General features: G+C 43.1%; 1 protein-coding gene across 1 annotated transcript in view; it reads right to left on the bottom strand.

Annotated features, from left to right (window-relative positions):
• Positions 1–14,864, bottom strand: part of tfpil (tissue factor pathway inhibitor-like) — a 38,837-nt gene that overhangs the window by 16,895 nt on the left and 7,078 nt on the right. The window contains exon 2 of the mRNA XM_067993785.1: positions 5,659–5,752. Coding sequence (XP_067849886.1) covers positions 5,659–5,731 — 73 coding nt within the window. The 5' untranslated portion in view covers positions 5,732–5,752. The remainder of the gene's footprint in view (positions 1–5,658; positions 5,753–14,864) is intronic.

Raw genomic sequence — 14,864 nt, 5'->3', positions numbered from 1 at the left:
GACTGTAGCCTCTGTAATGATGGTATAATACATGTGTTGAAGTGTAATATTACTGGACTCAATATCTACCCCCTCCATCATTGATGCACTGTGGCTGCAGTATGTAACATCTAGAGGATACACTGCACCAACTCACCAGGGTTACCTCTCTGCCCTGCCATCTCTACCATTGAGATGAACAGAGAAGGAACACCATCATCTCTCAGTTTCCCTCCAAGTCAAACACCATCCTGACTCGGCCATATATCACAATTTCGTCATCTTTACTGGGCCGATATGCTAGAATTTCCTATCCAAACCATTGTGGGATCGCAATCACCACAAGGACTGCATTGTTCACGGAGTAGGATTCCCACCACCCCACAGTGTTAGCTGTGGTTCAGTGGTTGCACTCTCACCTCTGAGTCAGAAAGTGTCGGTTCAAGTTCCATTCCAGAGACTTGAGCACAAGATCTAGGCTAACACTTCAGTGCAGTACTGAGAAAGTGCTGCACAGTCAGAGGTGCCGTCTTTCGGGTGAGACTTCAAACCCAGTCTCCTCTCATGTGGGCGTAAAAGATCCCATGGCACTATTTTGAAAAAGAGCAGGAGACTTCTCCCTGGTATCCTGGCCAATATTTATCCCTCAATCAACATCACTTAAACAGATTATCCTGTCATGATCACATTGCTGTTTGTGGGACATTGCCATGTGCAAATTGTCTGTTGCGTTTTCTACATTACAACAGTGACTACACTTCAAAAGTACTTCATTGGCTATTAAGCACTTTGGGACATCCTGAGGTCATGAAAGGTGCTATATAAATGCAAGTCTTTCTTTTTTTTCTTTCTTTTCCTGTGGCAACTAGGGATGGACAATAAATGTGACCTGGCCAGCTTCTTTCAAATCCCAAGAACAAAGAAAATAAATTCTCTTTTTCAGGTGGTTGTGAATTTCCACCCTCGATAGAGAGAAATTATGTTGAATTGATTAATTTAATTCCAGTCCCTTGTTGCAAAGCAGCCTCATTTACATGTAACTGTGCAGAGTTTCATGTATCAGAACCACATGTTGGGAATTTGGGTTTGGAGTCATTTGCATAATTCATAAAATACACCCAAATAGTTATACAAGCACTCGATGTTCGCATTGGCACGATTCTTGAACTCTATCATGAATGCAGTAAGCACAAATAATTATTTAATTATTGTTTTTGCTCCTTTGGTTTGGCTTTTGGGGAATAAAAACTTTGTAGTGAAGTATTTCATCAAGGTCGGAACTCTTTTGTCATCTAGTTGTGGGTCTACATGTCTTTCCACCTCCTCTTAAGGCAATTATTTAGATGTAGAGTAAAGGTCCAACTACTCTGCCAACCAATCTCAGGTGAGCATATGTAACTTGCAACAATATGACATTTTCTCCACACCAACCAATCTGTGGCCTCTCTGAGTGACATCGCCAAATTAGGGATAGTCGTGTGCTATGGGCTCATAGTCACTAGGAGCTGGTTTGTTACTGCTTGCACATAATGGGTAGATCTTGTCTTTGTGTGCTAGTGTAAAATGGGTGATAGCGAGTCGGCAGCTTGTTTTACAACTCTCCTGATTTTTATTTCCATTAAGTCAAGATCTACCCCAAGGATTCTTACAGGTAGCAAATAAATGAGATTTTGTCTCATCAGCCTAGGCTAGATTCAAATCCAGGTCCTTGAAATGATAGGTCAAATGAGGTGTACTCTCAATCCCTCCACACAGATTCTACCCTCTGACCAACAATTTTACAAGGGTGATGGTTCTCTTTACCTAACAAAAGACAAAAAAAACACTGTATCTCCACCAAGCTTGGATTGTCCCTTTCGCTTCTTAGAACAATTACACCACCATAGTTTCATTTTACCCATCTAAAACCTTTTAGATTAATGTTTTATCAAAGTATTTTTCAAAGTGATTAAAGAGGTAATAGTCCTCTTGTCAATTCTGTTTTGTATGTGCGTCAACTTTTTTTTTCTAAAAATGTAGACAGGATAAATTTCAGCTCTCAAATATTTCACAGCTAACAAAGCTTTTGAATTTTATTGTTAATCATCACATGACCATAAGCCTACACTTTGATTCAAATTAATGAAATCTCTTAAAACCCAGCTTGGCCTGTGAACAAATTTGCCATTCATACATTAATTCCTGTAGTAAATATAGGGAATTAATTTGGACCTGGACAAATTATTCTTCTGTAGAATTGTCCATTTATAAACTGTCATGCAGTGCTCATTATTTTTCATGTCCCTAGCTGGTTTTCACCTTTTCTTGACTTTTTCACAATGAATAAATCTTTGTGTCTGTAAATCATTTTTAAGAAAATGAGTATTGTGTAAATTTTAACGTGGATGTTGATGTTAGATAATGAGAAAAGATAACAAATTCCCTCAAAAGAATATCCATGAAGGTGTTAAGGAGCTAAACTATAATCTGTGAAATAATTCTGTAATTCATGGTATATGGTTATTGAGTTTTGGACAAAAATGTTGTCTTACAGAACTTAGTCAAGATATTGAAACTTGTTACTGTCCAGTGATTTTATAGTAAATCCCATTTAATCATATCAAGAAAGTTATTTTAGAAATGATTTTTTTAAAGAGTACTTTTTCAAGAGGAGTGAATCAATCAGAGAAAGGATTTGTTTCGCCATTTTCTTGCTCCACTGAAAATAATGGCGTGCTTGTGCGCATGCAAAATTCATCCTGTCTGTGGCAGTATTTAGCTTCCCTTTCTTGCTACTCCTGATTTTACTTGGAGCTGGTGTTTTTTTTACATTATTGATTTTATAATAGGTTTGAGAAAAAAGTAGGAATAAAAATAATAGACCACAAAAGTTTCATTTTGTTTTTTTAGCAGTTAGAAAACTTTTAGGCTAATGTTGCTTTTAAAACCATCTAGAACAGTATAAATACTTATTATTGCACTTCAACCATTACACGAACGTTTTTTGTTATGAGAGTAAGGCTCTTTATCTCGTTTCTTCCCCCTCTTATTTGATATTCCTAACTTCCTGTACCATGTGCATGCTGACCAAGAGGATGAGTAGGCAACCTGCCCAAGATTTCTTCCAATGCTACTATGAGACTGGGTGAAAGACGTGCGCAGGAACAGATTGGTGTGTCTCACCCAACACATTCTTGCCCTCCCCTCTCTGATGAAGTGACTGGGCTGCCCTGTTCTACCCCCAACCCCTCCCCGGCAATAAAACTGTTTTGAAGAGTGAATACTGAAAGACTATTTTGTCTGGATGGGAAGTCAATGGCGAGGATTGATCAATTTAAAACTATGACTAGGTGAGTCAGGAAAATAGTTAGGAGAAAAACCTTTACGCAGAGGGTTGTGGGAGCATGGAATGCTTTGCCACAGGGAACAATTGAGACAGAAGCCATAGCTTTTTTTAAGGCAAAGTCGAATAAATATTTGATGCAGAGGAGATTACACAGCTATAGGGGAGGGCATGACCGTGGGATTAGTTTTGGATTGCTCTCGCAAAGAGCTGACACAGACAAGCTTAACTAAATAGCCTCCTTTTGTGCTGTAAACTTCAATGGTTCCATGGTAGCTCAGTGAATGGAGGATGACAGGGCCCAGGAATATCAAATAAGAGGGGGGAAGAAACAAGATAAAGAGCCTTACTCTCATAACAAAAAATGTTCTCGTAATGGTTGAAGTGCAATAATATCACTTTATTATAATGTGTCTGTGTTTCCCTGAAGCCAAACAAATTTAAGTGAAACCTAATTGTTGTTTTTTTAAGTTATAAAATTGTGTTTCTTATTTTAATTGGAAGATTTAATTTAAAAGCTCCAAATGTCTGAGGGTTATGGGTTGGGCAGAGCCCCAACATGCAGTGTCATGGAGTGATGATACACAGGTTTAATTTTGTTCTTTTTTGGGTTCCCAATGTTGGTCATATTTTCTGTGGGGAGCTGAGGCAAGGTGACTCCTCACAGGGAAAGAAGAAAATGTATCTTTCCTGGGCCATTTTTGCCTCTTGCTTGCCGACCAGTTTAGAACAACACTGGCAAAGGCCTACAAAAGGTTGGCTGCTCACACTCTTGATCAAAAGTGATGCATGCCTAACAAGACTGATGGGAAGAAAAATGGAGAAGCAATTACTGGATAAATGTCCTAAAAAATAGGATTCTACTTTGATTTGTCTATTTCTCGATCCAGGCAGTGGACCAAGATGCTTGCCCTGATTATTTAGAACCATAGAAGTTTCTAGCCCAGAAGGAGACTATTTGGTCCATTATTTCTGTGCTGGCTCTTTGCTAGAGCAATCCAAAACTAATCCCACTGTCCAGCTCTCTCCCTATAGTCCTGTATCTTCCTTTGCTTCAAACATTTATCCAATTTTCCCTTAAAAGATGCAATGGTCTCTGCTTCAAACATTCACTATGGCAAAGCATTGCATGTTCCAACAACACTCATTTTTCCTAACCTTTCTACTCACCCTCTTAGTGACAGTTTAAAATAGATGACCCCTCTTTACTGACTCTCCACCCAGAATAATTAATCTTTTGCTATTCACTGTAACAAAAACCATTCATAATTTATCATAACTTACTAAATCTCTTCTTAGCCTTTCAGTGAAGGCTAAACTAATCTTTCACTTCTTAGATCCATAGAAGCTATTTACCTTTTTCTCAAAAGTACAATATTTCCATTTTATTTCATGATTCAAATCTCATTCTTGCTGTTATCCTAGGGTTGGGTAATTCTGTTCAAACACCAGAGAGCATTGTACCATGAATAGTACTTCATCTAGATGTCTGAGAATTGGTTAATTGGCTAAGAGAAGGTTAATTACCATTTATTGTATTGTTATTTTCTACACATAGTTGCAAGTTTAATTGTAATTTATTTAATGATTTAACATGTAGTTTGGCTTTATTTTTAAATGCATTATTAGTGCCATCTGAAAAGAAAAAAAAGAAAGACCTTGCATTTATATAGCGCCTTTCACGACCTCAGGACGTCCCAAAGCGATTTACAACTAATGAAGTACTTTTGAAGTGTAGTCACTGTTGTAATGTAGGAAAAGCGGCAACCAATTTGCACACTGCAAGCCCCTACAAACAGTAGTGAGATAATGACCAGATAAACTGGTTTTAAGTGTTGATTCTACTTATCAAATTATAATTAACAAGAATATATCTTTTTTTAGATAAGAAAAACACAATAACACAAATATTGCTCACACAGAATAAAAAATTATGCCCTTCGGCCCTCCTCAATCGAACAAGCTCCACCACCACAGTCACCTCCTTACAAACGGCTAATATGTGTCCGCCATTACAGATCTGTGTAATGTCCTTCAAGTACACAGATAGTTTGCCTACAAAGCAACATTCACTGCAGTCCAACAAAAATTCATAATGTGCAGGACATTGAGATATTTTAAGGCGTTATATCAATACAAGTATTATTATTTTATTATTAAGTTGTGAATAATTTGACTCGAACTATAATCGTATGACCTGACAAATCAAGAGGTAGTATCATGACTGAAGTGGTAACTTAAAGGCAATTTTAAATTTTTAAACTGAAAATTAAAGTTTATTTTTAAACAGTTACATTCTTCCTCTAATGAAACCATATATATATATAAATTAATTATAAAAGAACACTTTTACTTACTTTTATTTCCAGCTGTAACACTCAAATTAAAGGCAGCAATGCAGATACCCAAAAATATAGCTATCCTCCTCATCTTTGCGCTTTGGAATCTCAGCTGGAATACAAATTGTCAAGAACTTGAGCAGAAGTTGTGAGCTCAGTGTCTAACGAATCCACGAATACTTGTACACAATTTGCTAACCGCCTTTAGCCTATCGACTTTATAACATATTTTATGATTTAATGGCAGTTTCAACAAAACCAACCCTTTGGACTCTCTTGCAATAAAACTGATGTATGACGACACTTACAGATAGTAACCAAGCAACTATTGATCTGAGTTTGGTGTCACTTGCAAATTAAACTTCTACCCCTGTTATATACTACACCTTTGTGACCACAGGTGCTGCACCAACATCCGCTGAAGTGCAGACCCAAAAGTGTTGAGTAATGGCCCCAATGCCAGTCTGAATTCCTGGTGCTGGTAGAGAAAAGATCACCGCAAACCATTAGTTTGGTCATCATCCTATCTGCTTTACAACTTGTAAGCTGGTTTCAGTGCACTGTTTTAGTGCCCCATTATGACTAACACAAATACGCATAATTATATTTCTCATAATTATTTTATTAGTTTCACAAGATCGCACCATATTTGTAAATAAGGAAGGCCTTTCAGACCATTTTAATTCATCCCTCCATTGTTACATCTAGTTCTTCCTTAAATGTTTTTGCCTCCACGACTTTGCCCAGAATTGGATTCCAAGTGTTGATCACTCTCTGCATGCAGGGGAACTTCCTGATATCAGTCCTAATGTTATCTCTTGCTAATTTGAAACTGTGTCCCTTTGTCCTACTCTCACTGTTTAATTTAAAGTAGTGTTCTGGATTAACCTTTTCCATTCTCTTAACTATATCATATACTTCTATAAGGTCATTTCTCAGATGTCTTTTTGCCAGGCTGAAAAATTTCGCCAGTCTTTCATTATAACTTAGACCCTAACATTAGGGATCAGACTTGTGGCATTTCTCTTCACTGCCTCAGCACTTGATTGTCTCTCCCTTGTTTCTCAGGGACCAGAACTGGATACAATACTCAAGGTGTGGTCTGAGCAAAACATTGTACAGTTTCTGATTGTTCAAGGCTTCAATCTCATTTATATTAAAGTCCTGAATTTTGTTTTTGTATTCTTGTTTTCAGAGGACATATTGTTTGTCTTCCCCTGTGAATAGATGGAGGAAGTAATTGCTCAGAATATTTTCAGTTCAGTTATTCTCAGTTTCAAACCTATTTGTATCTTTTAGTGTTCTCACCTCTTCTCTGACAGTGTCTTGCTTTGTAATATTGAAATAGTTTTTTTACTTTTATATTTTGTCTCTGCAGCTATACTTTTTTCTAGGTATTTTTTTGCCGCTCCAATTACTCTTTCAACTTGTTTCTGCCTGATCTTATATTCATTCCAGTGAGCCCCTTCCTCCTATCTTCTGTAGAATTTGTAGAGGTCATTTTTTTTCTCTTTATTTCACCTTTACTTCTAGGTGACACATGTTCAGTCTGAGCTTGCTGATCCTAGATATGCACTTGTCTTGCACGTCCAGTTTTATTCTTTTACAGGTGTTCCATTTGTCTTCTACTGAAATGTTACATAAGAACATAAGAACATAAGAAATAGGAGCAGGAGTAGGCCAATCGGCCCCTCGAGCCTGCTCCGCCATTCAATAGGATCATGGCTGATCTGATCCTAACCTCAAATCTAAATTCATGTCCAATTTCCTGCCCGCTCCCCGTAACCCCTAATTCCCTTTACTTCTAGGAAACTGTCTATTTCTGTTTTAAATTTATTTAATTATGTAGCTAAATGTTGTTAAACATCCTCCTCCAATCCATTTGTTTTAAATCTTTCCTTATCTCTTTCAATTTAGCTCTTGTAAAGTTGTAAAACTTGTTCTTGGTCTTCGGTTTAATTGGGTCCCAGATCATATTAGCCTTGATCGTTTTGTGGTCGCTGTCCCCTGGGTGCTATGACTCCCATTACCTGAACATTATTAGGTCATTTACAAATATCAGATAAAGATGAGTACTGCCTCTCGTGGCTTCCTTTATGCAGTGAGCCACGAAGCAGTCATTGATGATGTTTACCAACTCTGACTCTAGATCACTTGGGCTTTCCCAATTTATATTGGGTTGATTGAAATCTCCCATTAAGATGACTTTCCTGTTTTCTGACATCCTTTGTAGCTCTCTGTAGAGCAAACTGTCCTTCTTGTGTTGACCTGGTGGTCTGCAGAATACCCCTAGTATTAACTTGGATTTTTTTCACGTTAGATATTTCTATTCAAAAATGTTCTTTCGGTAGCTTACCCCCTCACACAGGATCAGCTTCATTTACTTTCCAGTTGTCCCTGACATATATGACTACACCGCTTCATTTTCTGTATTTTCTGTCGTTTCTGAACATTTTTGGGTAGAATTTCTGCGAGGGATCCTGATCACCCGCCGTAATTTCGACAGAAGGTTGGCAGAAACTTGGCAGAAATTCCAGGCATCTATATCTCTTAATATTAAATTAATTTTCATTCTCAGGATTTTGTCATGTTTCTGATATTTGAACCACAATACATATGAACATAAAAACATACGAACTAATAGCAGGAGTCGGCCATTCGGCCCCTCGAGCCTGCTCTGCCATTTGATAAGATCATGGCTGATCTGATTGTGACCTCAACCCTACTTTCCCATCTACCTACTATAACCTTTGACTCCCTTGTCAACTCAGCCTTAAAAATATTCAATGACCCTGCCTCCACCGCGCTCTGGGGAAGGGAGTTCCACAGACTCACGACCCTCTGAGAGAAAAAATTTCTCCTCATCTCTGTCTAAAATGGGAGACGCTGTATTTTTAAACTATGGCCACTAGGTCTAGTCTCTCCCACAAGGGGAAACATCCCCTCAGCATCTACCCCTTCTAGTCCCCTCAGGATCTTATATGTTTCAATAAGATCACCTCTCATTCTTCCAAACTCCAATGTATACAGGCCCAACTTGTCCAACCTTTCCTCATAAGATAACCCCCTCATCCCAGGAATCAGTCAAGTGAACCTTCTCTGAACTGCCTCTAACGCAATTATATCCTTTCTTAAATAAAGAGACCAAAACTGCCCACAGTATTCCAGGTGTGGCCTCACCAATGCCCTGTACAACTGTAGCAAAATGTTTTATATTCCATTCCCCTTGCAATAAATGACAACATTCCATTTGCCTTCCTAATCACTTGCTATACCTGCATACTAACTTTTTGTGATTCATGTACTAGGACACCCAGATCCCTCTGTACCTCAGAGTTCTGCAATCTCTCTCCATTTAAATAATATACTGCTTTTCTATTCCTCCTGCCAAAGTGGACAAGTTCACATTTTCCCACATTATACTCCATCTGCCAAATTTTAGCCCACTCACTCATCTATCTATATCCCTTTGCAGACTCCTTTTGTCCTCTTCACAACTTACTTTCCTACCTACCTTTGTGTCATCAGCAAATTTAGCAACCATACATTCGGTCCCTTCATCCAAGTCATTGATATAGATTGTAAATAGTTGAGGCCCCAGCACTGATCCCTGTGGCACTCCACTCGTTACATCTTGCCAACCTGAAAATGACCCATTTATGCCTACTCTCTGTTTCCTGTTAGCTAACCAATCCTTTATCCATGCTAATATGTTACCCCCTACACCATGGGCTCTTATTTTGTGTAGTAGCCTTTGATGTGGCACCTTGTCAAAAGCCTTCTGGAAATCCAAGTACACCACATCCACAGGATCCCCTTTATCCACGTTGCTTGTTACTTCCTCAAAGAACTCTAATAAATTAGTCAAACACGATTTCCCTTTCACAAAGCCGTGTTGACTCTGCCTGATTGCATTGAGATTTTCTAAGTGCCTGCTATAACCGCCTTAATAATAGATTCTAGCATTTTCCCTATGATAAATGTTAAGCTAACTAGCCTGTAGTTCCCTCCTTTCTTAAATAGAGGAGTTACATTTGCTATTTTCCAATCTGATGGGACCCTTCCAGAATCTAGGGAATTTTGGAAAATTAATACCAATGCATCTACTATCTCTGCAACCACTTCTTTTAAGACCTAGGATGAAGCCCGTCTGGACCTGGGGACTTGTCAGCTTTCAGTTCTAATAGTTTTTTCAAAACCCTTTCCCTGGTGATTGTAAATGTTTTAAGTTCCTCCCTCCCTTTCACCTCTTGATTCACAATTATTTCTGGCATGTTATTTGTATCTTCTACAGTGAAGACGGACACAAAGGGGCCGATTTTAGCACCCGCTCTCGGGTGCGTTCTCGGCGGGGGGGCCTCGAAAATCCCGAAATGGAGCAGCGGGACCGGATCGCGCCTCGATCCCGCACACTTCCGGGTTCCACGCTGACGCGCCGGCGTGCGCGCGCAGCCCCCGCTGGTGGGAATCCCGCAGGCAATTAAAGCCAGCGGGATGCCACTTGAGAGTATTTACTTTGCTTGTTCAGGTCATGAACTGACCTGATTAAGGGACTGTGTGTGATTTTGGATAAACATGGGACTGTTTCACACACTGGGGGAAAAACTCCCAGGTCGAATGGACGTGTTGAGCTGTCAGCCTGTGGCAGCTGCAAAGGTCCATTTGACAGGTGGGGGGGGGGGGGGGAGACCCTCACCCATTGCAGGAGGCCACTCTGTCACTTGGGACAAAGTTTGGCCTCCACCACCCTCCTCCTGACGGTCAAAGTCACCAACCTGCACACTTACCCCGGGGTCCGGAGACATGTACCTACCTTGCAGACCCCCTCAGATGTACATCTTGCGGATGGCGGCCGCCGTAGCTGCAGTCATGACCTCCTCGGAGGGCGAACAGTATCACCAGCCTCACCAGCCTCGCCATCCACCCCATCCACCTCTGACACGTGGAGCTCCACAACACAGTGCTGTGACACATCCACCTGTACAGCAGGAGGGAGGGCTACCGCAGAGAGAGATGCGTCGCAGAGGGCACTACCCTCGCCACACGTTCCACAGACCGAGGCTCAGCCTCCTGGACCTCTCTGAGCAGCAGTGCACACAGAGGCTCAGAGTCACTCGCCATGTAGCCGTGGACATCTGCAGCCTCTTTCATGCCGAGCTGCTCCCGGCTGGCCCATGCACCATCCTCCTACCTGTCGCCACTGCCCTCACGAACTTCTCCTCTGCAGCCTTCCAGGGTGCAACCGGGGACATCGCCGACGTCTCTCAGTCCTCTGCGCAGAAGAGCCCTACAAATACACCTACACCCACTCTGCGGTGACAATGGGTGGCATCAGTGGTGGGTCCGCATAGTGATACACAGGAGCGGGCATTATTGCGCAAAACAGACAGGATTCGCGAAGACATGGCAGTAGTGGTGCCAATATAATGTGTGCTGTGAGTTGTTCTGATATTCAATATGGGTAACACCCATGACAAACCCTCAAACACCCTTGTGCATCCCCTTCATGCTCACGGCACGTTTGCCTTACGCTGCCTACTGCACATATGTGATGCATGCCCTGTTGCTGCAGCACAGATCGTGGCAGGTTGAGTGAGGCTGGCCATGAGAGAGATGCACGAGAGGGTGAGTATGGGATAGAGCCATGAGATTGTATGAGGGTTGGGTTGCGTGGTAGTAGCGGGGTGAGTACTCGCGAGGTGAGTAGGTGCAGGTAAGATGGGGATGGGGTTTGAGTGGGTATGAGGGGTGATGTGACAGAGTAGTGTTGGCAGTGCCAAAGGAGATGTGGGGTGGGGGCAGTGTTGTGGCAGACGGTGTGTAGGGGAAAGACTACGTGTTCTCACTGTGGCTGACCTACTGATGTCATTGGAGCGCCTCCTGCACTGTATGCAGGTGGGCGATACGTTGATGGCGCTGGTGACCTCCTCTGCCACCTCGAGCCAGGCCTTCTTGGTGGCAGAGGCAGGCCGCTTCCTCCCGCCCGCCGGGTGGAAGATCTCTGTCTTCGCCCTCCTCCTCACCCCATGTATTGATACCTGGGGTGAGGCATCATTAAACTTGGAGCAGCCTTCCCCCTGGGCTGCTCCATGCTGTAAGTTTTCAAATTTGTTGCAGCATCTGTCAGTGGAGGACTGCCCCTTTAAATAGAGCGCCTCCAGCTGACAGATCGTACTGCGCATGCGCAGTCCGCCCGACGCGCAGATCAGCAGCGTGGAACCCGGAGGTGCAGTTAAGTGGCTCCAATTAGTGTGTTGCCTGCTACAATCGCGCGGGAAACCCACTAATTTCACCGCCCACCCGCCGAGAACCCGCACCCCTGGTAAAATCGGGCCCAAAATATCTGCTCAATTCATCTGTCATTTCCTTATTCTCCATTATTAATTCCCCAGACTCACTCTCTAGAGGACCAACACTCACTTTACTTACTCTTTTCCTTTTTAAGTACCTGTAGAAACTCTTACTATCTGTTTTTATATTTCTAGTTAGCTTTCTCTCATACTCTAATTTCTCCCTCCTTATTATTCTTTTAGTCATTCTTTGCTGTTTTTTATATTCTGTCCAATCTTCTGACCTGCCACTAATCTTCGCGGAATTGTATGCTTTTTCTTTCAATTTGATACTATCTTTAACTTCCTTAGTTAGCCACGGATGGTATGTCCTTCCCCCAGTCTTTCTTTCTCACTGTAATGTATCGTTGCTGAGTGTTATGAAATATCTCATTAAATGACTGCCACTGCATCTCTACTGACCTATCCCTTAACCTAATTTTTCAGTTCACTTTAGCCAGCTCTGTCTTCATGCCCTCATAATTTCCCTTATTTAAGTTTAAAACACTAGTCTTGGACTTGCTCTTCTCTCCCTCAAACTGAATGTGAAATTCAATCATGTTGTGATTACTGCTACCAGAGGCTCCTTTACAGTGAGATCATTAATTAATCCTGTCTCATTACACATTACCAGATCTAGAATAGCCTGCTCTCTGGTTGGCTCTAGAACGTGCTGCTCTAAGAAACTGTCCCGAAAGCACTCTATGAACTCATCTTCCAGGCTACCTTTGCCAATCAAATTCTTCCAATCTATATGTAGATTGAAATCACCTATGATTATCGCTGCTCCTTTCCCACAAGCCCTCATTATTTCTTCCTGTGTACCCTATCCTACAGCATGGTTAATGTTACGGGGCCTATAAACTACTCCCACAAGTGACTTCTTGCCTTTACTATTTCTTATCTCTACCCAAACTGATTCTATGGGCCCGATATTAGGAGGGCGACAGGTTGGCAGCGGGATATCGACTGGGCGCGTGGGTAACGCGCCCAGTGAAATCGGGGTGCTCCGCACGCAATCGCAACCTAATTGCAGGCACTTAACTTTGCTTCCAGGTTTTGTGCTGGAAAGCTGCGCAGCGGGCTGTCAGCTGGAGGAGCCCTATTTAAAGGGGCAGTCCTCCACTGACTGATGTTGCAGAAAATAGGAAAAATTACAGCATGGAGCAGCCCAGGGGGAAGGCTGCTCCCAGGTTTAATGATGCCTTACTCCAGGTCTTATTGGATGGGGTGAGGAGGAGGGGGAGGACAGAGATCTTCCCCCCAGCAGGCGGGCAGGTGACCTCCTCTGCCACCAAGAAGGCCTGGCCCGAGGTGGCAGAGGAGGTCTCCTGCACCACCAACATATCGCGCATCTGCATACAGTGCAGGAGATGCTTCAATGACCTAAGTAGGTCAGCCAAAGTGAGTACACTTACTCATTCCCCTACATTCCGTCTGCCACATCACCGGCCCCACCCCACATCTCCTTCTGCACTGCCAACACTACTCTATCACATCACTCCTCACACCCACTCAAAGCTCATCCTCATCTTACCTGCACTTACTCACCTCGCCAGTACTCATCCCACCACTACCACTCAACCCAATCCTCATACAGTCTCATGGCTCTGTCTCATACTCCCCTCTCATGCATCTCTTTCATGGTCAGCCTCACCTAACCTGCCACTACCTGTGCTGCAGCCACAGGGCATGCAACACATATGTGCAGTAGGAAGCGTAAGGCAAACGTGTCGTGAGCATGAAGGGGATGCACAAGAGTGTTTGAGGGTTTGTCATGGTTTTTACTTATATTTAATTTCTGATCAATTCACATAACATATTATATTGTCACCACTGCTGCCATGTCTTTGCGAATCTTGTCTGGTTTGTGCAATAATGCCCTTTCCTGAGGATCTCAATGAAGACCCACAACTGATGCCACCCATTGTGTCACTGCAGAGTGGGTGTAGGTGTATTTGCAGGGCTCTTTTGTGCAGACGACTGAGAGACGTCGGCGATGTCCCCGGTGGCACACTGGAAGGATGCGAAGGAGAAGTTGTTGAGGGCAGTGGTGACTTTGACAGCGACAGGTAAGAAGATGGTGCTCGGGCCAGCCGGGAGCAGCTCAGCATGAAGGAGGCTGCAGATGTCCACGACTACATGTCGAGTGACTCTGATCCTCCATGTGCACTGCTGCTCAGAGAGGTCCAGGAAGCTGAGCCTCGGTCTGTAGACCCTGTGGCGAGGGTAGTGCCCTCTGCGACGCATCTCTCTCTGCCGTTGCCCTCCCTCCTGCTGTGCAGGTGGATGTGTCACAGCACTCTGTTGTGGAGCTCCACGTGTCAGAGGTGGACGGCGTGGACGGCGAGGCTGGTGATGCTGTTCGCCCTCCGAGGAGGTCATGATTGCAGCTACGGCGGCCCCCACCCGGAAGATGTACATTTGAGGGGGTCCGCAAGGTAGGTAAATGTGTCTGGACACCGGGGTAAGTGTGCAAGTTTGTGAATTTTATTGTTAGGAGGAGGGTGGTGGAGGCCAAACTTTGTCCCAAGTGACAGAGTGGCCTCCTGCAATGTGTGAGGGTCTCCCCCCCACACCTGTCAAATGGACCTTTGCAGCTGCCACAGGCTGATGGCTGCAACATGTCCATTTCAACTGGGAGTGTTTCCCCCAGTATGGGAAACAGTCCCAGTTGATCTGAAAATCCCACCCCTCCTAAAATATCAGGTCAATCAGGTCTGTAAACGACCTGAAGTACCTGGTTAATTACTTCAAGTCCCACATGCATATCAGCACGTTACTGGGGTACCCGGAAGTGGGCGGGTTGGAGCCGGGCTCCGGACCCACCCCGGGAATCCCCGATTTTCGCAGCCCCCCCGCCATGAACGCACCCGCTCGGGGGTGCGAAAATCG

Source organism: Heptranchias perlo, chromosome 1, assembly GCF_035084215.1.
Source record: "Heptranchias perlo isolate sHepPer1 chromosome 1, sHepPer1.hap1, whole genome shotgun sequence".
Lineage (NCBI taxonomy): Eukaryota > Metazoa > Chordata > Chondrichthyes > Hexanchiformes > Hexanchidae > Heptranchias > Heptranchias perlo.
This window is presented reverse-complemented; position numbering and strand designations above follow the sequence as displayed.